The following is a 27,226-nucleotide window of genomic DNA, read 5'->3' as shown; positions in this document are numbered from 1 at the left end:
TCAGAGCACAAGATCCTAGTATTTAGGAAACTTCTTAAAACCTACTTGTTTCCACAGTAGTGAGTTATTGAGTTCCTCCTTCTTTGGTCTGTTGCGCCGGGATGCCCCCGGGTAAGCTGAGCGCATTACAAATTTCATATAATAATAATATAATAATAATAATAAGATCGAAGGTCTCTCACGGCGGACCAAAAAATATTGCCCTTTTTAATAGTGGCAGCCTGTGTTAGGGCTTCCCAACGTTCATTTAGAAGGGCTCCTTTCTGATTGTTAATCGATATATTATACTTCCACCTTGCCAATTGCACCTCTAAGGCGCACCTTGGGTTAGATGACAATACCCTGGGCAGGTTCCTTTTGGGTTCTGAATACTTACGGTCGAACCATCTGGGACCGTTTTTTGCCAGGGAACCGGTTTTGACAGCAAGGTTTTAGTAGCCAAACAAAATTTGGAAAAATCATGAACTACCTCTGGATGTGGGGTATGGGATGACAGGAAAGAATTAATTAAATGCATGTTGTCCTGCACCCCTCATGTTAATCTTAAGTTTTCAGTTGAAGGCATTACGTTTTTAGCCCTGCATTCAGAAGAAAACATAGGCCGGGGTGCCAATCTCAATGCTATTTTAATAGGGTTGTGGTCCCCATGGTTCGTAGCAATGACCTCTGCGGTCATTAGTTGATCCTCAAGAAGGGGGGAAATAAAGATAAAGTCTATGGTTGAGGAACATCCCCTTCCCTAAATGTTGGTAATCGGTGGTTGGTGACATTTATAGAGTCTACCAAATCCATAACATTAGTCAGGTTCTATGAGCTCAAGAACGTGGCCAGCTCTACACCCCTTCGGAAGGGCCTAAACTGCATGTCTCCACATCACCTTCTATATCAGTGAGGTTTGCATTAAAATCTCCACCCAAGAGAATCCCTATAGACCCATCCGAGCTTTGCTGGCAATCTAAATTGGAAATAAAATCAGAAATCTCGATAAAATTTCTTTAAGGGATGGAATGAAAATCATTATTGTAAAAATGTACCAAATAAAAAGAAACTCTCCTTTTACAAAAAACTTGATAGTTGCGGCTATTAGTTAATAAGACCTTAAAGCTCCCTCTAACAGCAACGTTAATCTCAATAAATAGGCCCCCCGATGGTTGGCCCGATTTGGGACTGGAGGCTACTACGCTAAAACAATTGAACCCTTCAATATGTAGGTCATGAGTGGCCCAGGTCTCCTGGAACAGGACTACGTCTTGTTCATTTATTAGACGCAGCCAGTCCTGATCGCCAAGCCTAGCCTTAGCGCTGACGCGGGATTCAAACACTCTTGACGCCATTGCCCACGAGACCACAGGCCACGCCCACTTTCGGAAGGCCACGCCCCCTGGTCCTGGCGCCTACATAAGTCGCGCTGACTCCTAGTGCGCGGTAGATGTACTTTGCCCCTGAGGCGGAAGCCGGGAAATTACGCTTGTGACAACCAATTTTAAAAGAACTGCTAATTGTATTTTAATCTGTGCACACTCACCATTGTTTATTTGCACCTGAGCTCTTGCCCCCAGAATTATTTTGGCTTGCTTCCCCCGCGCAGCGGATCTTAGCGCTGCTGCGGGATTCAAACACTCTTGACGCCATTGCCCACGAGACCACAGGCCACGCCCACTTTCGGAAGGCCACGCCCCATACACTCTATTAAAATGTGCAATCCTCGTACGCGCAGTGGACGAGCGCCGCCAGCGTGCCGAAGCCGCGCCAAAGGTAAGCCCGTCTGCGCCCGTCCGCGACCGCCCGGGACCAGGGGCCATGCACCCTGCCCCTGCCCTAACCTACACCTCAGCCCAGTTACTTTCATATGACAAATCGCAGCCCATCGCCCCCCCTCTTCTCCAGCGCACTATTTCCCTGGGCATTTCTGTCCCTTCACCTCTCTTGTCCAGTCCTACGCTGCTTACCCCCCGGCCATATGCCCCCTCCCTTCCTGCCCTTATTCCCTCCCTGCCCTCCACTACGGCTTCTGCCTACCTGCTAAACACCAGATCGGCCGGTAAGCACCAGCTCGAACTTTTCAACCTACTAGACACCGAGACCCCAGATTTTCTGTTTCTCACAGAAACTTGGTTCTCGGCCGACTCCCTTCCCGACTTATTGTCCACTTTACCTGACTTATTACGCTCTTCGGGTGGACCGCCCAGCCGGTAAATCTGGTGGGGGGGTGGCGATGATAACTCACTCCACTTTTCAATTCCTGCCTCTCCCTCACCCTCCCATACCTGGTGTTGATTTTCTAGTGGTCCGCTCAGTTAATCTTCCGGCCCCCCTCACAATAGTCCTTATGTAACGCCCCCCACAGAATATGCCTTCCTTTGTACCTGCTTTACAAGAGATCTTGGCTACGCTCGTGGTCAACAACTAATCTGTGCTCCTTTTAGGAGACTTCAATTATTGGCCGGGCGACCCCAGGGAAGTCCAAAGACTTCTCGGCCACCCTTCAGTGTCTTAACTTTTTCCCCCACGTTCACTCCCCCACTCATGTCCAGGGCCACATATTAGACCAAATCTGGTGGGCTTGATGTACCATACCCTCCCTCACTGTTCTCCCTTGCACATGGTCCGACCACTTCCTGATTTCCTTCTCCATCGAGCTTGAACCTCCAGAGAAACACCTCTTACCTAAGAACATCTCGGCCCGCAATTGGAATCGGGTTGATCTTAACACTCTTGGGGCCTCTCTTGCTTCCTCCCCTCCCGATCTTGCGAAGCTTTGTCTTGATTCTCAAGTAGGCGCCTTGAATCATTGGTTATCTTCTTCCTGTGACTTGGTTGCCCCCCTTAAGAAAGCTAAGGCTTGGCGCCCCCATGATGCCCAAAAGTCGTTCACGGACGAACTTAAAACCCTTAAACTGGACCTTCGGCGCTCTGAACGCCACTGGAGGCGCAATTATTGCCCTCTCCTACGTGTAAAATATAAGTCTCTGTTAGCCAACTATAAGAAGGCCATCCTCTCTTCAAAAACCATTTATTTCTCGGAGATAATTACCTCCTCAGCCAACAAGCCCAAGGAGATCTTCTCCACAATTCGTAATCTAGTCGCTTCCGATAGGGCCAACCCTAACCCCATCCCTTCTCAAGTTCTTTGCACTTCCGTAAACAATTTTTTACTAGAGAAAATTGAAAAAATCAAATCCAACATCCCTCTAACTTCCATGCCACCCCCTTCCTTTGCTCTTCCCTCACCCTCCTCCTTTCTTCATCAATTTCTTCACATCTCTCAGGATTCTTTTCTTGAGCTTCTTCAGAAAGTCAAGTCGGGCTCCCCGACTGACTGTGTCCCAGCTTGCATTCTGAGAGAGCTCCTCACCTACTGTCCCGCTCCCCCCTTTCCCTTCTCAACGCTTCTATCTCCTCCGGTCTAGTACCAAAATCTTTCAAATCTGCTATAGTCTTCCCTATCCTAAAAAAACCCGGTTTAGACCCCTCTCTCCCATCTAACTTCAGACCCATCTCCCTCCTTCCATACCTCGGGAAGATCCTAGAGAGCTACATCACTACATGCCTCCCCACCTTTATCGAGGAAAACCATCTCTTGGCCTCACACCAAGCGGGATTTCGCCCAGCCCACTCCACCTAATCAGTGGTCCTGTCCGTTCTAGACGAGCCCAAGAGTAAGGCTGACTCCAACTTACCCCAAGCCTTGGTACTCCTCGATCTGGCCGCTGCTTTGACACGGTTGACCATTCCATTCTACTTGACCGTGTCCGCGCAGCGGGCGTTCGGGGCACTGCCCGCTCTTGGCTCGCCTCTTTTCTCACCGAACAGACTCAGGCGGTCCATCTTTCTGGTTTTTCTGCCCCCTTCCGCTTGGTTCCTTGCGGCGTCCCCCAAGGCTCTTCCCTGTCCCCCCTCCTCTTTAATCTTTACATTCACCCCCTTATCCTTTCTCTCCTTGAAATGGGTGTCTCCGTATATAACTATGCGGATGACCTCCAGCTGGTATTCGATCTTTCTTCCCCCTCTGACTCCCTACCTAAATTTCATTCTACCCTAGCCTTCATCTCTGGGTGGATGAACTCCAACCAACTCAAACTTAATCTGGACAAGACGGAGTTGGTCCTCACTGGCCATACCATCTCTCCTTGGTCTGTGGCTTTTTGGCCCTCCACCTTTGGCCCCCCGCCCACGCCAGCGGCCTCTGCCAAGGCCTTGGGTATTAAAGTCAGTCGGGACCTCTTCATGCACTCCCAGATTAGTTCAGTTGTATCCTCTTGTTTCCTCTCCCTCCGGATCATCCGGAAAGTGTCCTGTTTCTTTTCTTCTGATGCTCTTAAACTTATTATTTCGGCTCTGATTCTGTCCCGTCTCGACTACGGGAACAGCCTCTTCGCAGGCATTCCAGCCTACAAACTTCGCCGTCTTCAGGCTATTCAGAATCAGGCCGCCCGTCTAATTTTTCACCTTCCCAAGTCCTCCCACATCACTCCTGTGCTGAACTCTCTCCACTGGCTCCCCATCCGCCAGAGAGCACTCTTCAGGATTGGCTGTCTGGCCTTCATGGCCCGTGCCCGCACTGCCCCGGTCTTCATTAACTCTCTCATCAGCCCCTACACCCCCAACCGCACCCTCCGCTCTTCTAATCAAGCCCTCCTCAGTGTTCTGCGTTTCCGCAGATCCAAGACTGGAGGCACTCACTTCTCCGTACTAGCCCCCAGTTTCTGGAACAGTCTCCCACTGTCAATCAGATCAATCCCAGTCTACCTCCAGTTCCGCAAGGCCCTCAAGACCTTCCTGTTTTCACTAGCGTACTCCTGCTGACTTCCTCAGTAGAATTTCACTCCTCAGTCTTCTACTTCAGCGCCAGGAAGCCGCTAGGTCGCAGTGCACTTTATCAAGAACTTTTCAACTTTCAACTTTCAACTAGGCTGTAGCCCAGCTACATTCCAACTTAAGATACTCAGGTTGGTTCCTACATCGGCCCAGGTTAAAGGTAGCTTGACATAAGCTGTGGGTGTAATGCCTGGGAATTCCTCCACATGGTCCTGCAAATTAGCCATCAACGGTGGTTGTCAGTCCTGGGCATCTAAACTGGCAAGTGCATGAAGCCTATTGGTTACCATAGCGGTGCGTTAGCATCAATAATAGGTATAAATGGTGGTTTGTAAAAATAACCTAGAGGGAGCGCACAGATGCCAGGGCTTTGTATGAATAATTGCTCATGAATACTTAATAAACGGCGAACCATTTGAGGTCTACGGAAATTAAGGATAATACAGTCGCCATTTATGTTCTTATTTGAATGGCCTACCCACCATACTCTTCTGGCCATAAGGATTTCATTCAAATCAGAAGGGTGAAAACCTTTGTGTTTACATAGTCAGTCTACAGATTTATTGCGGAGGTCTACACCGGATTCCCTCTGGCCCCCAGCAAGATTAGGGACACCGGACAGGACTAACACATATGGACTTGAGGCTGGGGGTAGGCTCAGGACATCGGTGTTTGGACTCAAACGTGTACCCCTAAGACAGTCCGTAGTATCCCTGCTTGGATCATTCGAAGTGGTACCGTGACTGATGACTGATTATAGTGATTGCTACCTGGAAATTATTTACTATATGCACCCGGAGCATATCTTGACAATTCCTCTGCTCAAGAATGGAATTCAGCACAAGGAGTTCATTTGGATTGCGACACGTTGTACAGGGGTTAGCAAGGTGTGAGAAAGTGGCTCTATATATACTGGACCACAGTAAGGTTCAGGATGTAAAGAGATCACCCACCCCAGAGTTATAACAGAGGTTAAAGTCAGGGCTGACCTTATTCTCAAAAGTGGTAGCATGGTCGAGCAGAAAGGCAGTATCAGAGGATAGTGTAAAGCATTTGTTGTACACACTCAGTCAGCAAAAGGTTTCACACACTCAAAGACTGAACTCCAGGCCAATGGCTTTTATATCAAAAGATATAGGGGCATATTATCAAGGGGGTTTATCTCCGCTTTTTTGGCTTTAAAAGCCAAGAAAGCGGAGATAAAATTATCTCCCTATTACCAAGCTGTCGCTAACACCAGTTAGTGACAGCTAAAAGGAGATAGCGACCATCTTGGGCCCCGCTTTGCATGTCAGTGATATTTATCACTAATGACATGCAAAGTGGGCGTGCCAAGATGTTAGCGACTGGAAACAGTCCCTAACATCGCTATCTCCTATTACCAACTTTTGGAGATATTCGCTCTAAGCGCGAATATCTCCAAAAGCTAACACCTGCCCTGAGCAGTTCTTAGCCATGTTATCCAATGGTAGGTGGATAACATGGCTAAGAGCATTTGCTCGATAATGCATGAATATCTCTGACTTTTCAGCGATATTCATGCATTGCGGCCGTTTTTTATCGCATTTGCGATAAACCTTGCTAATAGCAAGGTTTATCTGCGATAAAAATTCCCGATGTGCGGCGATAATTTTTGTCTCTAAACAAGTTAGAGACAAAAATTATCGCTAGTTGTTGGTAATATGCCCCATAGTTGTTTTATTTTCAGAACCAACAGGTATCACAAATATACTTTTCTCAATTCTGAGTGATCTCAGGTAAGTACTTTGAATGGTAATAACTTTGTAAACACAATAGGTACAGGGGTTGCAGTAGGCAATGCAATTCTAAACAGAATCTAACATTGAGCTCAATGGGTTTTTCTACATAAATGCAGCTGATTACTTTATAGATTACTTTTGTAAGTCCAGGACTGGATCCTAGATTCAGTCGTGTGGTCTAAGCTGAAAACAGTTTAGTAAAAACGTTTTAGTTATTGCAATGATTTTTAAAGAATATAAAGGAATTTCAAATGTTCACACAGAAAATGTTCAGTGAAAATCTAGCAATGTTATCCAATGGGAGAAAATTCAGGTTATAGGTAAAGCAAGTTCTCGTTACTTTTGTAATCCAGTACTGGGCTCCTAGGTCCAGCACTGAGATCGCTACTTAAGACAGGTAAGTAATTACGTTTCAGTAGTAGGTACGATTTTTATGGAATATTTAAAGTTTTAAAAGTTGGCTCTTAGAAGAAATTTAAAAGAAAAGCAGTCAATGGATTCCTATGGAGAAAATTCAGGTTACTTGTAAACCTGATTAGGATTACTTTTGCGGTTCAGTACTGGTCTACAAGGTACAGTACTGGCTTCTCTCCTGATCACAGGTGAGTACATTAGGATTCGGTATTCGGTTAATTTTATAGGAATATTTTAGAGTTTCAAAACTTCACACTTAAAAGATTTTTCGAGTCAAGCCAGTCAATGTTATCCTATGGCAGGAAAGTGGGTTATCGGTTTCCATGTGAGGACTCAACCAGTGAGGTTAAAGTTCTGGGCGTAGACTCAGGGGTCCCCCATGGTCAAGTAGATACAGTTGGTACACCCTCAGCGGCACATGGGCAGCCGGGTGCAGAGGTAGTTAGGCCCAATGTTATTCAGACGGAGGGGAGGACGCCTTCGGTTGGTGGCTGCAAGCAAGCAGGCCACGCAGCTGTGGGTGCTGAGCTCCTGGTCACTTACTCAGGGCAAGTGGGGAAGTAGAGTAGGGTAGTAGCTGCACTTCCAGCGGCACTCGGGCGGCTGGGTGCAGGTTGCTTTTGAGGCGTCGGGCGTTCAAAGTTATTCAATGGGAAAGGTAAAAAGGGAACAAAGGCTGCAGACTCGGGGACGGTGGTTCTTCAGGTGCGACCACCACTTCGAGAGGTAAGTTGGGATCTTGGAGAAGAGGTAGGTACCCCAAAGGAAGGCATAGGGGGCTGCAGGGCATCGGGTGCAGGGGTGTCTTTGGGCGTCGGAAAATCTTACCCTCGGCTGGTGCGGTTTGAGGGTCCCTGGTTCTGAGGCTGCAGGCGTCGTCTGGTTTGTCGAGATAGGTCTTTGGGCAATGGAACTCGGGTCCCAGTCGCTGGGGGGACGTCCTCATGGTCTTGGATCACTCGGGGGTGCAGATTGGTTGGTCTGGTGCTTCTTGGCTGGCACCAGGGGTATGGTTGTTGAAGTAGAGCCTCTGCTTATGGGAGTCCCAGTCTTCCAGAGGGTCAAGGCAGGCAGGTCCTCCGGGGGTCCCAAGGTTGCTGTCCACAGGGGTCGCCGGGATTAAGCAGGAGCAGGTTCCAGGATTAACAGGCCGGTAGGGCTGGGGCCAAGTCAGTGGGTGTCGTCCTGTTGTTAGCTGCTGCACAGTGGGTCTTCTTCTTCTTGATCTTCTTTCTTCTTTTCTTATCGAGATCTGAGGAAGGACGGTTCAGGGAGCCCCTAAATACTGAATTTAGGTGCGTTACAGGTAGGGCAAGCGCAGGGACCAATAAGTCCCAGTCCTGGGGTGGGTACACCCCTAATCTGCTCCTCTCCTTTGGGAGGGGGGCAGGAGCCTAGCTGTGATTGGGCAGGGCTCCCCATCTTCAAGAAGGCCGGAGCCCGGGTCCTGCTGCACCTCGCCTCTCCCACCTGAAGGGTAGGGTTGACACAGGCTGGCACACCCCTCTTCCTGATGTAGGGTTTCCCGCCAGTCTTCCCACCAGAGTGGGGGTCAGAACTGGTGGGGGCTAGTTGTTGGGTACAGCAAATGGGCAGGCCTTTGAAGCTTCCCCCGCCCATCCTGAGGGGAGAGGAGACCTAGCACTTCTCCCAGGATGTGCATTGTTGCAGGCCCAGGAGAGCGGGGGTCTCTCCACCCAGGGGTCCAGCAACATGTCTGCTTTGGGGCAGCCTAGGCAGCCTCTCAGTCCAGATGTGGGTTGTAGGTTAGGTTTCAGGGGGCATCTCTAAGATGCCCTCTGGTGCATGTTACATTAAATCTCACACTGGCATCAGTGCGGGTTTAATGTGCTGAGAAGTTTCATACCAAACTTCTTAGTCTTCAGTGGAGGCCATCATGGTGCTGTGGAGTTCGCAATGTCGACCCCCCAGCACCATATACTCTTAATGGCAGCACTGCACTTACAGTGCCCAGGAATGGCCCTGGGTACTGTAGGGGCACAGGGCTCATGCACATGTGCCCCCACCACTGGCATAGGTCACCCAGCTAGAGGGGTGACTGTGGTATGCCAGGGCAGTGGGTCTTGTGGGCATGGCACACAGGGATGTACCATTTACTAGGGGCTTACAGGTGGCCAGAGATGCCAATTGAGTTTTAGGTTCAACACAGTTTTAGGGAAGGGACACAGGCCCTGGGTACCTGGTTGGCAGGAGCCCAGGGCACACTCAGTCAAAGCACATCAGCAGTTCAGCAAAAAGTGGGGGCATACCAATGGAAGAAAGATGGCACTTTCTCACACAACTCTCCCCCCCCCCACAAAAGAAAGGTGATGAGACTAACCTTGCCCTAGGGAGTCTTCATTGTCTATGTAAAAGAACCTGGAAAGTCCATCTGCATTGGCATGGGCAGTCCCTGGTCTGTGTTCCACTTCAAAATCCATTCCCTGTAGGGAGATGGACCATCTTAGTAGTTTTGGATTTTCCCCTTTCATCTGAATTAACCATCTGAGAGGTTTGTGGTCCGTTTGAACCAGGAAGTGAGTTCCAAACAAGTAGGGCCTCAACTTCTTGAAGGGACAAAACCATAGCAAAGGCCTCCCTCCCAATGGCACTCCAACGCTGGTCTCTGGGAAGTAGCCTCCTGCTTATAAAAGCAACAGGTTGGTCCTGGCCTTCCTCGTTGATCTGGGATAGGAGAGCTCCTATCCCCAGCTCTGAGGCATCAGTCTGCACTATGAACTGCTTGGAGTAGTCTGGTGCTTTTACAATGGGTGCTGAGCACATGGCTTCTTTCAGGGTGTCAAAAGCCTTTTGGCAGATAACAGTCCAGTTTACTTTCTTGGGCATTTTCTTGGAGGTGAGTTCTGTGAGGGGAGTCACAATGGACCCATATCCCTTCGCGAACCTCCTGTAGTACCCAGTCAAGCCAAGGAATGCCCTGACATGGGTCTGGGTTGTTGGAGCTACCCAGAACATGATACTCTGGATCTTAGTCTGTAAGGGTTGGACCTGGCCTCCACCAACAAGGTGTCCCAAGCACACCACAGTGCCCTGCCCTTTCTGGCATTTGGATGCCTTGATAGTCAGTCCTGCACATTGCAGGGCTTGTAGAACCTTCCCAAGGTGGATAGGGTGAACCTGCTAGGTGGAGCTAAAGACAGCAATATCATCAAGATAAGCTGCACTAAAGGACTCCAACCCAGTCAGGACTTGGTTCACCAACCTCTGGAAGGTGGCAGGGGCATTCTTTAACCCAAAAGGCATTACAGTAAACTGATAGTGCCCATCAGGGGTGGGGAATGCTGTTTTCTCTTTTGCTCCTGGGGCCATGCCAATCTGCCAGTACCCTGCAGTCAAGTTAAAGATACTGAGGAATTTGGCTACCCCCAACTTATCTATCAACTCATCTGCTCTTGGAATGGGGTGAGCATCTGTCTTGGTGACAGAGTTGAGCCCGCTATAGTCCACACAGAACCTCATCTCTCTCTTTCCACCCTGGGGAAGAGGTTTGGGGACCAGAACCACTGGTCTGGCCCAGGGGCTCTCAGAGGGTTAAATTACCCCTAACTCCAGCATCTTGCTTACTTCAGCTCTGATGCTTTCCTTGACTTGGTCTGATTGTCGATAGATTTTGTTTTTGACAGGGTTGCTGTCACCAGTGTCCACATCATGGGTACACCAGTTGGTCAGACCAGGGGTCAGGCAAAAGAGACTAGCATACTGTTGTAAAACTTGTTTGCAGTCAGCCTGCTGTTGGGAGAGAGAGGGTGCCTGAAAAGACTACTCCATTCACTGACCCATCTTTTGTGCTGCAAGAGAGGAGGTCAGGGAGAGGTTCACTCTCTGCTTTCTGTTCCTCACCAGTCACCATCAGCATAGTGATGTCAGCCCTGTCATGATAGAGCTTAAGGCGGTTCACATGGATAACCCTTTTGGGTGTCCTGCTTGTGCCCAGGTCCACTAGGTAAGTGACCTCACTCTTTTTCTCCAGGATAGGGTAAGGGCCACTCAATTTTTCCTGGAGAGCCCTTTGTGCCACTGGCTCCAAAACCCATACCTGTTGCCCAGGTTGAAATTCAACCAGTGCAGCTTTTTGGTCATACCAGTGCTTCTGAAGCTCCTGGCTGGCCTCAAGATTCTTGGATGCCTTTTCCATATACTCAGCCATTCTGGACCTTAGGCCAAGCACATAGTCCACAATGTCTTGTTTGGGTTCTTGGAGAGGCCTCTCCCAACCCTCTTTCACAAGACAAAGTGGTCCCCTTACAGGGTGACCGAACAGAAGCTCAAAGAGGGAAAAACCTACTCCCTTCTTTGGCACGTCCCTATAAGCGAAAAGCAGGCATGGCAACAGGACATCCCATCTCCTTATGAGTTTTTCAGGGAGTCCCATGATCATACCTTTCAATGTCTTGTTGAATCTCTCAACAAGGCCATTGGTTTGTGGATGGTATGGGGTAGTAAGCATGTACTGCACACCACACTACTTCCACATGTGCTTCAGGTAAGCAGACATGAAGTTGGTACCCCTGTCTGAAACCACCTCATTAGGAAATCTTACCCTGGTGAAGACACCCAGGAGGGCCTTGGCTACTGTAGGAGCTGTAGTAACTCTAAGGTTAATTGCTTCAGGGTACCTAGTAGCATGATCCATTACTACTAGCATGAATTTGTTCCCTGAGGCTGTGGGAGGTTCCAGTGGACCTACAATGTCCACCCCTACCCTTTCAAAGGGGACCCCCACCACTGGCAGTGGTATCAGGGGGGCCTTTGGGTGGCCACCTGTCTTGCCACTGGTCTGACAGGTAACACGGGAGCTCACACACTCCTTCACCTTTTGGTGCATCTGGGGCCAGTAGAAGTGACTGACTAGCCTTTCCCAAGTTTTGTTTTGCCCCAGATGTCCAGCTAGGGGGATGTCATGAGCCAAAGTTAGGAGGAACTCCCTGTACCTCTGTGGCACTACCACTCTCCTGGTGGCTCCAGGAGTGGGGTTTCTTGCATACAGCAACCCCTCTTCCCAATAAGCTCTGTGGGCACCACTGATATCTCCCTGTGCTTCTGAAACAGCTTGCTGCCTCAGGCTTTCAATAGTGGGACAGTCTCGCTGACCCTGGCACAGCTCTTCCCTAGAGGGTACCCCTGGGCCCAGGAGTCCAGCCTGGTACGGCTCAAGCTCCATGGGCTCAGTTCCCTCTAGGGTTTCCAAGTCCCCTCCCTGAGGAGATGAGTCCTGAGAGGCTTGCTGTGTAGAATCTTGCCCCCTAGTCTTCTTGCTTTTTCCTCTTGGTTGGTTGGGCCATACTTTCAGTCTCCAAACCTACATGTTCACCCTTCATTTTGCTCTGTGCTCTGGTTTGCACACACACCAGTCTAGGAATACCCAGCATGGCTGCATGGGTTATTTGCTCAACTTCAGCCCAGGCTGAAGTTTCCAGGTAATTTCCAAGCAGACAGTCAGCTGGTAGCTGTGGGGAGACCACCACTAGTTTCAGGCCATAACCTCCCCCCTACCCAGTGTCACCATGGCCATGGCCATTTTGCAGTTAGTGGTAACACTGTCAGCAATGGTGACTGGGTAAGTTTTCCCAATCAAATATTGCTCTGGGGAAACCAGTATACCCTTCACCATAGTGACACTGGCACCTGTATCCCTCAGGGCTTCTACTCTAGTTCCATTAATAGAGGGGTATTGCACATACTTCTTCAAGTTGGGTGGTAACCCAGCTACATTGGCAAACTCCATTTCCCCCAAGGAGACTAGACTAGCTTGAGTATATTCCCAGATTTGCTCTGGACACTCCTATGATCCCATCTGTAGACTTGCTGTCCCTGGAGTAACTGTACTGGGTGCCTTAGGGGCTTTGTTGTAGGGGCAGTTTTTGTCTACAGTTAGATGTCCCAACTTCTTACAGTTGTTACAATAGGCCTTGTTAAGGATCAATGTTCTTCCTCCTATAGGGCTGAGGCACATAGGGAGTAGTTTGGGACCCACACCCATGTCCAGGTTTTTGGGGCCCTTTGGAAGACTCAGACTTTTTATCTTGGGGGTTCTCACCACCGTTCCCCTGGGGGGGGGGGTTTGTAACCACCTTCTTTTGGTCACCCTCAGTGGCTGTCCTTGTCACCCTAGTCTTGACCCAATGGTCTGCCCTCTTTCCCATTCTTGGGGTGAAATTAGACCTAGGTCTACCAAAAGCTGATGCAACTTTTCATTTGTGCAATTACTCAAAATGTGTTCTTTCATAAACAAATTGTAAAATCCAGAAACGTCATGCACATTGTGTCCAGTTAACTAACTATACAGTGTCTTTACTGAGTAGTCTACACAATCTATCCAGGATTATGTCTGGCTTTTGTGAGCCCCCCTGAACCGAATTCTGTACTCCTAAGTAGTGAGCCCAAATCCCTCAATCAAGGGTCAGAAGCCTGTCTCTGCAGTTACCAGAGAACAGTTCCCACACGAGTGCCCCCCAGAGTGGTTTCTTTAATCTACTCATGTCACAAGCCCTTTCAAAGCCAGTGAACCACTTGGTGATATCATCACCTTCCTCAAATTTAGGGACAATCCCTTTGGGGATTTTAAGATCATAAGATTGCTCTCTATCATTGCTATTGGTATTGCAGCCACCAGAGATGGGGGCTAAGCCCATCTCTTTTCTTTCTTTCTCCAGAGCCATGAGTCTGGACTCTAGATCTAATCTCTTGGCCAACTTTGCTAAGATGTTGTCCTCTTCATTGGGGCTCTCCCCAATGTGTTCTCCGGGGCCTAGCCCACCTGTGTGTTGCCGAGGCTCCCAGAAGTTGACTCTTGGAGTTGAGGACATGGGGGCCTTTACCTCCCTAGAGATGGGGGGGGGGGTTAATTCTCATCTTCCTCCTCCTCTTCTTCCTCTGACTGGGTGTCACCCTGCTCAGAGGGGTGGCCTTTTGCATACTCAGCCAGGAGCTCCTGGAGCCCTTGTTTGGCTGGATGCAGGCCCATGACTATCTTTTTAATTTTGCATAAGGACCTCAATTCCTTGAAGGACAAGTGTAAGGAAGGTGTGAGGTCGAGCTCCTCAACCACCAGGTCCATGGTGTTATCTTCACTAATAGCTGGGCTCTGTTGAGACATTTTAACCTGACAGTTCTAACTCTCTACCCTAGCTGTAGTGACTTTTATTTTTCTAAAATCCTAATGGGACTTAAGCAAGGCCCTACCCGACTTTTAGTATTTTGGAAAAACCAATTTCAGAATTCTAAAGGCAATTTATGAGTTCTGTCGTGTGATCAGATGGTAACCAAGTAGTCCTACAAATGCAAGTTTGTATCCCACCGCTGATCCACCAGTGTGAGAAAGTGGCTCTATATATACTGGAACAAAGTAAGGTACAGGGTGTATAGAGGCCACAAACCCCAGAGGTATAACAGAGGTTAAAGTCAGGGCTGACCTTACTCTCAAAAGTGGTAGCTTGGTTGAGCAGTAAGGAAGTACCAGAGGACAGTGTAAAGCACTTGTTGTACACACCCAGTCAGCAAAAGGTTTCACACAGTCAAAGACTGAACTCCAGGCCAATGGCTTTTATATCAAAAGATATAGTTGTTTTATTTTTAGAACCAACAGGTATCAAAAATATACTTTTTTCAATTCTGAGTGATCTCATGTAATTACTTTTCAGAATGGTAATACCTTTGTAAACACAATAGGTACAGGGGTTGCACTAGGCAACACAATTATAAACCCAATCTAACATTGAGATCAATGGGTTTTACTACATAAATTCAGCTGATTACTTTATAGATTACTTTTGTAAGTCCAGGACTGGATCCTAGATTCAGTCCTGGGGTCTAAGATGAAAACAGTTTAGTAAAAATGTTTTAGTTATTGGAATGATTTTTAAAGAATATAAAGGTATTTCAAAAGTTCACACAGAAAATGTTCAGTGAAAATCTAGCAATGTTATCCAATGGGAGATAATTCAGGTTATAGGTATAGCACGTTCTCGTTACTTTTGTAATTCAGTATTGGGCTCCTAGGTCCAGCACTGGGATGTCTACTTAAGACAGGTAAGTAATGACGTTTCCGTAGTAGGTACGATTTTTAAGGAATATTTCAAATTTTCAAAAGTAGGCACTCTGAAGAAATTTCATAGACAAGCAGTCAATGGATTCCTATGGAGAAAATTCAGGTTACTTGTAAACCCGGTTAGGATTACTTTTGCAGTTCAGTACTGGGCTACAAGGTACAGTACTGGCTTCTCTCCTTATCACAGGTGAGTACTTTGGGATTCGGTATTCGGTTGATTTTGTAGGAATATTTTAGAGTTTCAAAACTTCACACTTAGAAGATTTTTCGAGTCAAACCAGTCAATGTTATCCTATGGCAGGAAAGTGGGTTATCGGTTTCCAGGTGAGGACTCGACCAGTGAAGTTAAGATTATGAGCGTAGACTCAGGGGTCCCCCAGGGTCAGGTAGTTACAGTTGGTACACCCTCAGCGGCACAGGGACATCCGGGTGCAGAGGTACTTAGGCCCGATGTTATCCAAAGGAAGAGAGGGAGCCTTGGGTTGGTGGCTGCAAGCAAACAGGCCACGCGGCTGTGGGAGCTGAGCTCCTGGTCACTTACTCAGGGCAAGTGGGGAAGTAGAGTAGAGTAGTAGCTGCACTTCCAGCGGCATGCGGGCGGCTGGGTGCAGGGTGCTTTTGAGGTGTCGGGCGCTCAATGCTATTCAATGGGAAAGGTAAAAAGGGAACAAAGGCTGCAGACTCGGGGACGTTGGTTCTTCAGGTGCGACCATCACTTCGAGAGGTAAGTTGGGATCTTGGTGAAGAGGTAGGTACCCCAAAGGCAGGCACAGGAGGTTGCAGGGTGCAGGGGTGTCTTTGGGTATCGGGAAATCTTACTCTTGGCTTGTCGCGGTTGGAGGAGGCCCTGGCTCTGAGGCTGCAGGCATCGTCTGGTTCGTCAAGGAGGGTCTTTGGGTATGGACCTCGGGTCCCAGTCACCGGGGGGAGGTCCTCGTGGTCTTGGATCACTCGGGCATGGGCCGGGCTTGACGGGTGCAGAGTGGGTTTGTCTGGTGCTTCTTGGCTGGCACCAGGGGTATGATTGTTGAAGCAGAGCCTCTGCTTATGGGAGTCCCAGTCTTCAAGAGGGTCTAGGCAGGTAGGTCCTCCAGGGGTCCCAAGGTTGCTGTCCGCAGGGGTCGCCGGGATTAAGCAGGAGCAGGTTCCAGGATTGACAGGCCGGTAGGGCTGGGGCTAAGCCAGTGGGTGTCATCATGTTGTTAGCAGCTGCACAGCGGGTCTTCTTCTTTTTGATCTTCTTTCTTCTTTTCTTATCGGGATCTAAGGAAGGGAGGTTCAGTGAGCCCCTAAATACTGAATTTAGGGGCTTTACAGGTAGGGCAGGGACCAATAGGTCCCTGTCCTGAGGTGGGTACACCCCCTAGTATTATCCTCTCCTGTGGGAGGGGAACAGGATCCTAGATGTTATTGGGCAGGGCTCCCCATCTTCAAGATGGTGAGCCCAGGGTCGTGCTTCAACTCACCTCTCCCACTGAGTGGTGGGGTTGGCACAGGCTGGTACCCCCCTTCCTGACGTAGGGTTTCCCGCCAGTCTTCCCACCAGAGTGGGGGTCATAACTGGTGGGGGTCAGTTGCTGGGTATAGCAAATGGTCTGGAGAAGCTCACAGAGGTGGAAGGCCTTTGAAGCGTCCCCTACCCATCCTGGGGGAGGAGACCTAGCACCTCACCAGGATTTGTATTGTTGCAGGCCCAGGAGAGCAGGTGGGTATCCACCCAGGGGTCCAGCAACATGTCTGCTGTGGGGCATATGGACTCTTGGTTTAGTTCTGCACTTAGACACTCAGCCTGCAAAGGCAGGGTGTGGGTGTCAGGGTACAGGGTACCTAAGGGTGGCACAATAAGTGCTGCAGCCCTTAGGGGTCTTCTCTGGTCACCAGGCCCTGGGTACCTAGAGTACCATTTACTAGGGGCTGACAGGTGGCCAGAGATGCAAATTGGGTTTTAGGTTCAACACAGTTTTAGGGAAGGGACACAGGCCCTTGGTACCTGGTTGGCAGGAGCACAGGGCACACTCAGTCAGAGCACATCAGCAGTTCAGCAAAAGGTGGGGGCATACCAATGCAATAAAGATGGCACTTTCTCACACAAGGGGAGTATCCTTATGTGGAACGGAACTAATCAATTGTAGATCATACCCATGATAAAATAGGGGTCCCCCCCCCCCGGCATCATTGGCAACATAGTTCATCTTGCTACCACTTAAGTTGACCATTGCAGAGTCCATGCACTTTAGTTTCCCCCAGAGTGAATTAAAATTTGTGTCCATCATCTCCTTAATATTAGCCAATGTAGTTTACAAAACTTTCATTGCAGACCCTACGAGGGCGGCTTCCCCAGCAATGTCTGTATTGATCTCATTACACAAAAGTTCAGGAATAGCGTCTGTCTGAGTGGCTACAGAGTTAGTAATATTAATAGCCACATGGCTATTTAGTCCTAAATGTTCTAACATTTCTCTTCCTTTTGGTGGGTTGGGCATTTAATTTAGCATTCCTTTGGGACTTAGCAACCTGTGCCCTAGTGTTAATACAAGACACACCTGGGGCAGTCATGTTAGGTGCATCCAAGCTTAGCGGAGACGGTTTTGAGGAAACAGGACAAATCTTCGCTGGCGATGTATTTTGTTGGTTTGGGTATATTGCGCTGTCAGAAATAAGACCAGCTAACGATAGACAAGATTGTAGCATAGCAGGGTCCAGGGACAACCGTCTCTCGTCATTCATGACTGTCCATTAATAAGGACTCGGCCCTCAAAATGAATGCATCTAAGGTCCCTTCTACTCATCTAAGTTTTCGCATTCTGTAGTAACAATTCTAAGTGGCCCAACTACAAGGCCACAAGCCACAAAGCCACAAGACAGCACAATGGTGGGCAGGGAGTTACAAATGACTTTATGTTACCTTGCGGCTGGATGGATAGGGTGAGTGCCTGATGGTCAATGTCAGTGTGGTGGCCCAGCCTGGCCTCGTCCGGCCCCTGATGGGCCCAGACGGACCTGCCCTTGGTCCGGGCTTCATCCGAGCTGCGTCTGTCGCCGTGATGGGAGAGGCAGCGCTATAAGCGCAATGACCAGCGCCTCCCCCTAACGGCAGCACCTGTTGCAGTAGCAGAGGGTTCTGGGACCTGTAGTCCCCTACCGCGGTGTAAAGTTCCTCACAGCTGTGCCTGGAGCAGGAAGAGTGTGCCCTGGGACTCCTTTCCCAACAGGGCAAGTGGAGCGTGCAGCAAGCAGGATATGGCAGCCAGAAAGCGAGTAAAGACCCCCCCTTTTCAGTGTAATGAATGGTTTTGCCTATGCAAATGATCGATTGTGGATGCTTATGTGACACTACTCAGCAGTTGTATTTATAGCAGCAATAGTTATTAAAGGAAACTGCAAATAGTGTACTGACATAATTGTGTTGTGAGGAATTCGAGACATCCAAGCTTTAACATAATTATTGTTCTGAATGTGATGCAATAAATGATACTTTTATCTTGTTTCTTTCAGGTATGAAGTTACGTTATGGGATGCCAGAAATGCTGGAATGAAGAAATCCTTTGCAACACTCTTATCAATGGGCATCTCTGAGTTTATTTTATTTTCAACTTATGCACTTGGTTTGTGGTATGGAACAAAATTAACTGTGGATGAACCAGATAACTATTCACTTGGCACTATAATGACTGTGAGTATAATCTAGGACAAGATGTACTGCAATATAATTGGAGACTGTTTACATATTTTAGAAAATCAAGAATGGCAGATTTTTACTTTTAAAAATGTTATTAAATCCCTTCACAATTCGGACATACAGAAAGGAAGGACCAGGAAGAAATGATCAGAGCATTGAAGATTACCAATATTTAATCCAGACATTAGCGCTGCATAGCCTTCTTCGTCCCTTTCTTTACTATCCTGAGGGTACACCAAAGTAGAATGTCTTGATGGTCTGATGTGGTCCAGCACTACTCATAGAGAGATAAGATAAGGAGCACAAAACAAAACAAAAAACTTTATTAACACACCCTAATTAACGCTATTACTGACATTTGCTAATAAGTCCTACTTTGATTACAATGAATCTGCTGTAGTTAGAAATGTCTTTTTCAAAATGTAACTCCGATCCTTGGGCTACATTTAAGTTGTAATGAGGTTTGAATGTGGAAGGGGAGCCCAAGGAGCAGCTCTGCAAATGTCCACAAGTTAAACACCTCCCTACTTGGACCAAGAGACAGTCATACCTCTTGTATAGTTGTCTTGACCTGACCCTGGGAGATCCCTGCCAGCATTTGAATAAGCTGCTAAATAAATGACTGTCTTGATCCATCTACAAAGAGTAGTGTCTGAGGATTTAGACCCCCCCCCCCTTTTACTGTACCAAAGCTTAAGAACAGACAATCAGTCGGTCAAAAATCTATCATCGCTATAGATAGATTTTCCATCTTCTTACATTATCCAAAGCCACAGGAATTACACTATGCATCTATAGACGAGCTAGCACAAAAAGCCGGATGAAAATCTCATGCTAACTGTATGGAGAAAGCTGAACTAATCTTTGGAAGGAAAGAAGCTTTAAAAAGGCCTAAAATTTAAAAAAATTACAAAGATGAAATCACTCCAAGAGGATCTAAATGCCTTTTGGGGCAGGGGCGGCTTCCATTCTGTGCGCCACATTTTCTCGGAGCTCTCCGATTCCGACTACAGCCTTCTGACCCATTTCTTGGTCAGGGAGGGTGTGCCATCTTGGGCTCTTTGGCACAATACTGGCCATGATCCCCAGAAGGGCAGCAGGGGAAGCAGGGGAAGTAATGAGACGCAGGACACTCAACAGTAGCTCACTCAATCCTCAGGTTGGGGCAGGAGCCCAAATCAAAAACTGCAGCAGTGAGTGGGGATCTTTTACTGACACCCGCTGCACCGAGAGGAGACTGCCCCTGTCACCGCTGTCCTCAGACTACCGCGACTGGCTTGCAACCCTGAAGGCGTGATCGCAGACTCGTGGCTTAAGGAGAGGAGATACTCAGAGACTATTGCGCTTCTTCGTCTGCTTGCTACCCACTGCCCCCTGCCGCAGGATTCAGGACCTGCTGGGTCTGTTCTGTTGGGGGAAAGAAACTGCTCTCTTGATCTTATTGAGCCTTCTTTCAACTTCTCACAACTAGATCCCTGCCACCCCTTTTTTCTTGGAATCATGAGTGCCTCCCAACCATGCCTTGCAACACATGGGAGATGTGCTAAGGTACTGTGATGGGGCTGTGGGGTGATCAGTGGCGTCCTTCACTCCCTCTCTTCTCCTTTTGAATTACAACTTTTCCTCTTACTTTATTCCCTGGTGCACAAGACTGCCAACTGACTGGATTACTGATCCTATTGGGAGGCACAAAGGTCACTGCTAGTAAATGCAATCACTGGGGCTACTGGGGGCAATGTACACTGGCCTGCACACCTATCAGGCCCTATAGAGCAACATATTTATTTATTTATTTATTTATTGAAAGTTTTATATAGCGCGAACAAGACCCCTGGGTATCAGAGCGCTTCACATAGAAGAAGGTTAAATATTAACAAAATGGTAACCATTAAACAACATAAAGATATGAGGTAGATAATTATATGGCTATAGTGAGTGCTTAATTAGCTACATTCCACTCAAGTTAGTCGGTTATAATACGAATTAACTTTACAGCATGAGGTTATGTCATTTGTCCTTTTCGTCATACATATGAGGTAGCGGTTATATAGTTTCAGGATGTGAAATAACTGTATGAATTCATTTTGACATGAGGTAGCGATTGGTATACAGTTTAGTTACAAAAGGAAGGTCGTCAGTTTCAAACCATCATTTATCTTTCATCTAATTCACGACAGTCCTTCCCTTTCTGATGAAGTAAGTATTTTGTTTGAGGATAGAATTCGATCCCATAGTGAAACATAACCTTGTCTATATAAGGTATTTACTCATTAAGAAGCTCTTCACTTCTCGCTTAAATGTTGAGGTATTAGGAATCTTCCTAATGCTTGGAGGGAGTGAGTTCCAGATCCTGGGGGCAGCTCCTGTGAACGCTCTGTCATAGGTTTTTTCTTTTTGAATATGGCTGGACGCAGCACCAAATTTGACCCGGAACCGGATTAACCTGCTCTAGTGTGCACTGTTCCTAATGAACAGAATGTTCACCAATTTCAAACAATAATCAATGTCAAATCATACTTATTATAATTATACCACAGCATCAGTTTATTTTGTACTGTTATTTACTTTCTGTTTCAAAACATAATCATATAACTATTATACATACAAATTCATAATCATTCGACATTCAGATGCTGTTTTCATTGTTTACAGTGATTGTCCATATTATTTTGCTCATATAGATTCACTCAACGAATTATTCTATTTGCTACTGAACCATGATTAGTTTCAGGCCCAATGCATTTCGGAACAGAGGTTCCATCCTCAGGGGCTGTGTTCTGAAAATTAAAAAATTCAAATTACTCTACACATGTAAAAACGTAAGTATATACATTTCATAAATTTCATAAATTCTTTGAATTTAAGGGGTCTAGCATTGCAACTGTCAAAAATGCATATCTGATATTTATACAAGGATATGAATCCCTCTCTCTAGACATTGTCTATCTGATCACCTGTTAGCTTACAGGTTATATCGAGAAGAGCACAAGTAGGGGTGTAACATGATGAACAACCAACTTAATTAATGAAATCGCATAAAGTTCAAAGACATTGTACAGGCAGTACCGATCTAATAGTTATTAAACAAACACGGGGTGTCTCTAAACTGATCATTGTGTTATGGACTTTCAGACTGATGAGCCTTTAGTGTACGGCTTATGGTTATCTACCCAATTTATTTTGCCCCCATGACCTATTAAATAGAGGTGCTTCTTATACTTATCGGCGGAAAACACTCCCTGTTCCACATATTCGTTTTGCTGTCCAAATATCTGTTGCCTGGTGGTAAAGCTTACCTCAATGTTATAAAAGCGAAAATTCTTCCTTATAACTGTTGCCTCGGTGAATGTTCAAAACTAGATGTATACATTCCCTGCAACTAAATATATTGTGTCCATTAGTCTACTTTGCCTTTATAGTGTGACAGAAGAATTAGGTTTCACTAGAGTTTGAACTTACTATGGGGTGTGCGGCTCAGCTCGTAGTCAATGCCACGCAGCAGCACAATTGGAAAGGCGTGTCTTCCGATGTTGTTCCTCTTTATGTGCTACGCAAATAAACGGGATACTTTTATACCCAAATCAACAATGCGTGATGTTAACTAAACTATCTACCACCCTTTTATTACAAGTCGCACTTACTAGTAAACTGACTCACAGTGTGGAACAATCGTCTCGGCTCGTTATTAGTGCTCAGCAGCGGTGCAAATAGAAAGGCGTGTCGTCAAGTTCTGTTCTTGTTTACTTCTAAGTAAATGAACGGGATACTATTATTACTAGATCCTACAATACGATGTTTAGTGAACTATCTGCCACCTTCAATATTGGCCGCACTTACTTTTAAACTGAGGCTGTTCTTCTCTATCTCCTCCAAACCATCCGACCTTGACGAGAAGTCTCTCCTACTGATTAGTATTCGCGCCAAACATATTTGCCCCAAACGTTATTGATAGGTGTCATGTGACTACGGGAAAGCTGGGATATGTAGTTTATCTCTGTTTCACTAGTGAGAGCCCTTTTTAATTTGTTAAATAGCGATAGGGCAACTTTATGTTTAAACCTAGTTAAGGAGATACCTGATCTATTCACAACAATAAAACATTCTATTGCGATATAATATTTAGTTATATCTCTGCCCTGTTTTAAATTTCGACATAAAAATATTATCACATAGTGTCGCGCTGGAGGCTACTCAGTCTTAAATGCATACTATATTCTAACGTACACTAAACTTTACATGTGCTCAATAGTGACGAATATACAATAACATTTAAAATAATGCAATTGAAAATCATGTAAATGTATTATCAAGCCGGAACTATTAATGCACAGACATATCTGCATGTGCAAATTTCTGTTGCTGGTAACCAAAAAACACTCAGTTGTTCACATAAAGTTTACAAGGTGACGAACACAACATCTTGCGTAGTGTCCTTAGTGAAACAGTCAATTCATCAGATGTTATAGAAGCCATATAATGTTGACATTGAAACAATGTTCTATATGTTAAACTAATAAGCATGGTGTCGCATGTTAATACATCATAATGTTGCAAACAGACTGCCAACTGACTGGATTACTGATCCTATTGGGAGGCACAAAGGTCACTGCTAGTAAATGCAATCACTGGGACTACTGGGGGCAATGTACACTGGCCTGCACACCTATCAGGCCCTATAGAGCAACATATTTATTTATTTATTGAAGGTTTTATATAGCGCGAACAAGACCCCTGGGTATCAGAGAGCTTCACATAGAAGAAGGTTAAATATTAACAAAATGGTAACCATTAAACAACATAAAGATATGAGGTAGATAATTATATGGCTATAGTGAGTGCTTAATTAGCTACATTCCACTCAAGTTAGTCGGTTATAATACGAATTAACTTTACAGCATGAGGTTATGTCATTTGTCCTTTTCGTCATACATATGAGGTAGCGGTTATATAGTTTCAGGATGTGAAATAACTGTATGAATTCATTTTGACATGAGGTAGCGATTGGTATACAGTTTAGTTACAAAAGAAAGGTCGTCAGTTTCAAACCATCATTTATCTTTCATCTAATTCACGACAGTCCTTCCCTTTCTGATGAAGTAAGTATTTTGTTTGAGGATAGAATTCGATCCCATAGTGAAACATAACCTTGTCTATATAAGGTATTTACTCATTAAGAAGCTCTTCACTTCTCGCTTAAATGTTGAGGTATTAGGAATCTTCCTAATGCTTGGAGGGAGTGAGTTCCAGATCCTGGGGGCAGCTCCTGTGAACGCTCTGTCATAGGTTTTTTCTTTTTGAATATGGCTGGACGCAGCACCAAATTTGACCCGGAACCGGATTAACCTGCTCTAGTGTGCACTGTTCCTAATGAACAGAATGTTCACCAATTTCAAACAATAATCAATGTCAAATCATACTTATTATAATTATACCACAGCATCAGTTTATTTTGTACTGTTATTTACTTTCTGTTTCAAAACATAATCATATAACTATTATACATACAAATTCATAATCATTCGACATTCAGATGCTGTTTTCATTGTTTACAGTGATTGTCCATATTATTTTGCTCATATAGATTCACTCAACGAATTATTCTATTTGCTACTGAACCATGATTAGTTTCAGGCCCAATGCATTTCGGAACAGAGGTTCCATCCTCAGGGGCTGTGTTCTGAAAATTAAAAAATTCAAATTACTCTACACATGTAAAAACGTAAGTATATACATTTCATAAATTTCATAAATTCTTTGAATTTAAGGGGTCTAGCATTGCAACTGTCAAAAATGCATATCTGATATTTATACAAGGATATGAATCCCTCTCTCTAGACATTGTCTATCTGATCACCTGTTAGCTTACAGGTTATATCGAGAAGAGCACAAGTAGGGGTGTAACATGATGAACAACCAACTTAATTAATGAAATCGCATAAAGTTCAAAGACATTGTACAGGCAGTACCGATCTAATAGTTATTAAACAAACACGGGGTGTCTCTAAACTGATCATTGTGTTATGGACTTTCAGACTGATGAGCCTTTAGTGTACGGCTTATGGTTATCTACCCAATTTATTTTGCCCCCATGACCTATTAAATAGAGGTGCTTCTTATACTTATCGGCTGAAAACACTCCCTGTTCCACATATTCGTTTTGCTGTCCAAATATCTGTTGCCTGGTGGTAAAGCTTACCTCAATGTTATAAAAGCGAAAATTCTTCCTTATAACTGTTGCCTCGGTGAATGTTCAAAACTAGATGTATACATTCCCTGCAACTAAATATATTGTGTCCATTAGTCTACTTTGCCTTTATAGTGTGACAGAAGAATTAGGTTTCACTAGAGTTTGAACTTACTATGGGGTGTGCGGCTCAGCTCGTAGTCAATGCCCCGCAGCAGCGCAATTGGAAAGGCGTGTCTTCCGATGTTGTTCCTCTTTATGTGCTACGCAAATAAACAGGATACTTTTATACCCAAATCAACAATGCGTGATGTTAACTAAACTATCTACCACCCTTTTATTACAAGTCGCACTTACTTGTAAACTGACTCACAGTGTGGAACAATCGTCTCGGCTCGTTATTAGTGCTCAGCAGCGGTGCAAATAGAAAGGCGTGTCGTCAAGTTCTGTTCTTGTTTACTTCTAAGTAAATGAACGGGATACTATTATTACTAGATCCTACAATACGATGTTTAGTGAACTATCTGCCACCTTCAATATTGGCCGCACTTACTTTTAAACTGAGGCTGTTCTTCTCTATCTCCTCCAAACCATCCGACCTTGACGAGAAGTCTCTCCTACTGATTAGTATTCGCGCCAAACATATTTGCCCCAAACGTTATTGATAGGTGTCATGTGACTACGGGAAAGCTGGGATATGTAGTTTATCTCTGTTTCACTAGTGAGAGCCCTTTTTAATTAGTTAAATAGCGATAGGGCAACTTTATGTTTAAACCTAGTTAAGGAGATACCTGATCTATTCACAACAATAAAACATTCTATTGCGATATAATATTTAGTTATATCTCTGCCCTGTTTTAAATTTCGACATAAAAATATTATCACATAGTGTCGCGCTGGAGGCTACTCAGTCTTAAATGCATACTATATTCTAACGTACACTAAACTTTACATGTGCTCAATAGTGACGAATATACAATAACATTTAAAATAATGCAATTGAAAATCATGTAAATGTATTATCAAGCCGGAACTATTAATGCACAGACATATCTGCATGTGCAAATTTCTGTTGCTGGTAACCAAAAAACACTCAGTTGTTCACATAAAGTTTACAAGGTGACGAACACAACATCTTGCGTAGTGTCCTTAGTGAAACAGTCAATTCATCAGATGTTATAGAAGCCATATAATGTTGACATTGAAACAATGTTCTATATGTTAAACTAATAAGCATGGTGTCGCATGTTAATACATCATAATGTTGCAAACAGACTGCCAACTGACTGGATTACTGATCCTATTGGGAGGCACAAAGGTCACTGCTAGTAAATGCAATCACTGGGACTACTGGGGGCAATGTACACTGGCCTGCACACCTATCAGGCCCTATAGAGCAACATATTTATTTATTTATTTATTTATTGAAAGTTTTATATAGCGCGAACAAGACCCCTGGGTATCAGAGCGCTTCACATAGAAGAAGGTTAAATATTAACAAAATGGTAACCATTAAACAACATAAAGATATGAGGTAGATAATTATATGGCTATAGTGAGTGCTTAATTAGCTACATTCCACTCAAGTTAGTCGGTTATAATACGAATTAACTTTACAGCATGAGGTTATGTCATTTGTCCTTTTCGTCATACATATGAGGTAGCGGTTATATAGTTTCAGGATGTGAAATAACTGTATGAATTCATTTTGACATGAGGTAGCGATTGGTATACAGTTTAGTTACAAAAGGAAGGTCGTCAGTTTCAAACCATCATTTATCTTTCATCTAATTCACGACAGTCCTTCCCTTTCTGATGAAGTAAGTATTTTGTTTGAGGATAGAATTCGATCCCATAGTGAAACATAACCTTGTCTATATAAGGTATTTACTCATTAAGAAGCTCTTCACTTCTCGCTTAAATGTTGAGGTATTAGGAATCTTCCTAATGCTTGGAGGGAGTGAGTTCCAGATCCTGGGGGCAGCTCCTGTGAACGCTCTGTCATAGGTTTTTTCTTTTTGAATATGGCTGGACGCAGCACCAAATTTGACCCGGAACCGGATTAACCTGCTCTAGTGTGCACTGTTCCTAATGAACAGAATGTTCACCAATTTCAAACAATAATCAATGTCAAATCATACTTATTATAATTATACCACAGCATCAGTTTATTTTGTACTGTTATTTACTTTCTGTTTCAAAACATAATCATATAACTATTATACATACAAATTCATAATCATTCGACATTCAGATGCTGTTTTCATTGTTTACAGTGATTGTCCATATTATTTTGCTCATAT

General features: G+C 45.4%; 1 protein-coding gene across 1 annotated transcript in view; it reads left to right on the top strand.

The window, feature by feature from the left end:
• Window positions 1–27,226, top strand: part of LOC147688945 (ATP-dependent translocase ABCB1-like) — a 1,419,218-nt gene that overhangs the window by 403,740 nt on the left and 988,252 nt on the right. The window contains exon 9 of the mRNA XM_086941842.1: window positions 18,556–18,733. Within this exon, the coding sequence (XP_086797968.1) occupies window positions 18,556–18,733 (178 nt within the window). The remainder of the gene's footprint in view (window positions 1–18,555; window positions 18,734–27,226) is intronic.

Source organism: Lissotriton vulgaris, chromosome 10, assembly GCF_964263255.1.
Source record: "Lissotriton vulgaris chromosome 10, aLisVul1.2, whole genome shotgun sequence".
NCBI lineage: Eukaryota > Metazoa > Chordata > Amphibia > Caudata > Salamandridae > Lissotriton > Lissotriton vulgaris.
This window is presented reverse-complemented; position numbering and strand designations above follow the sequence as displayed.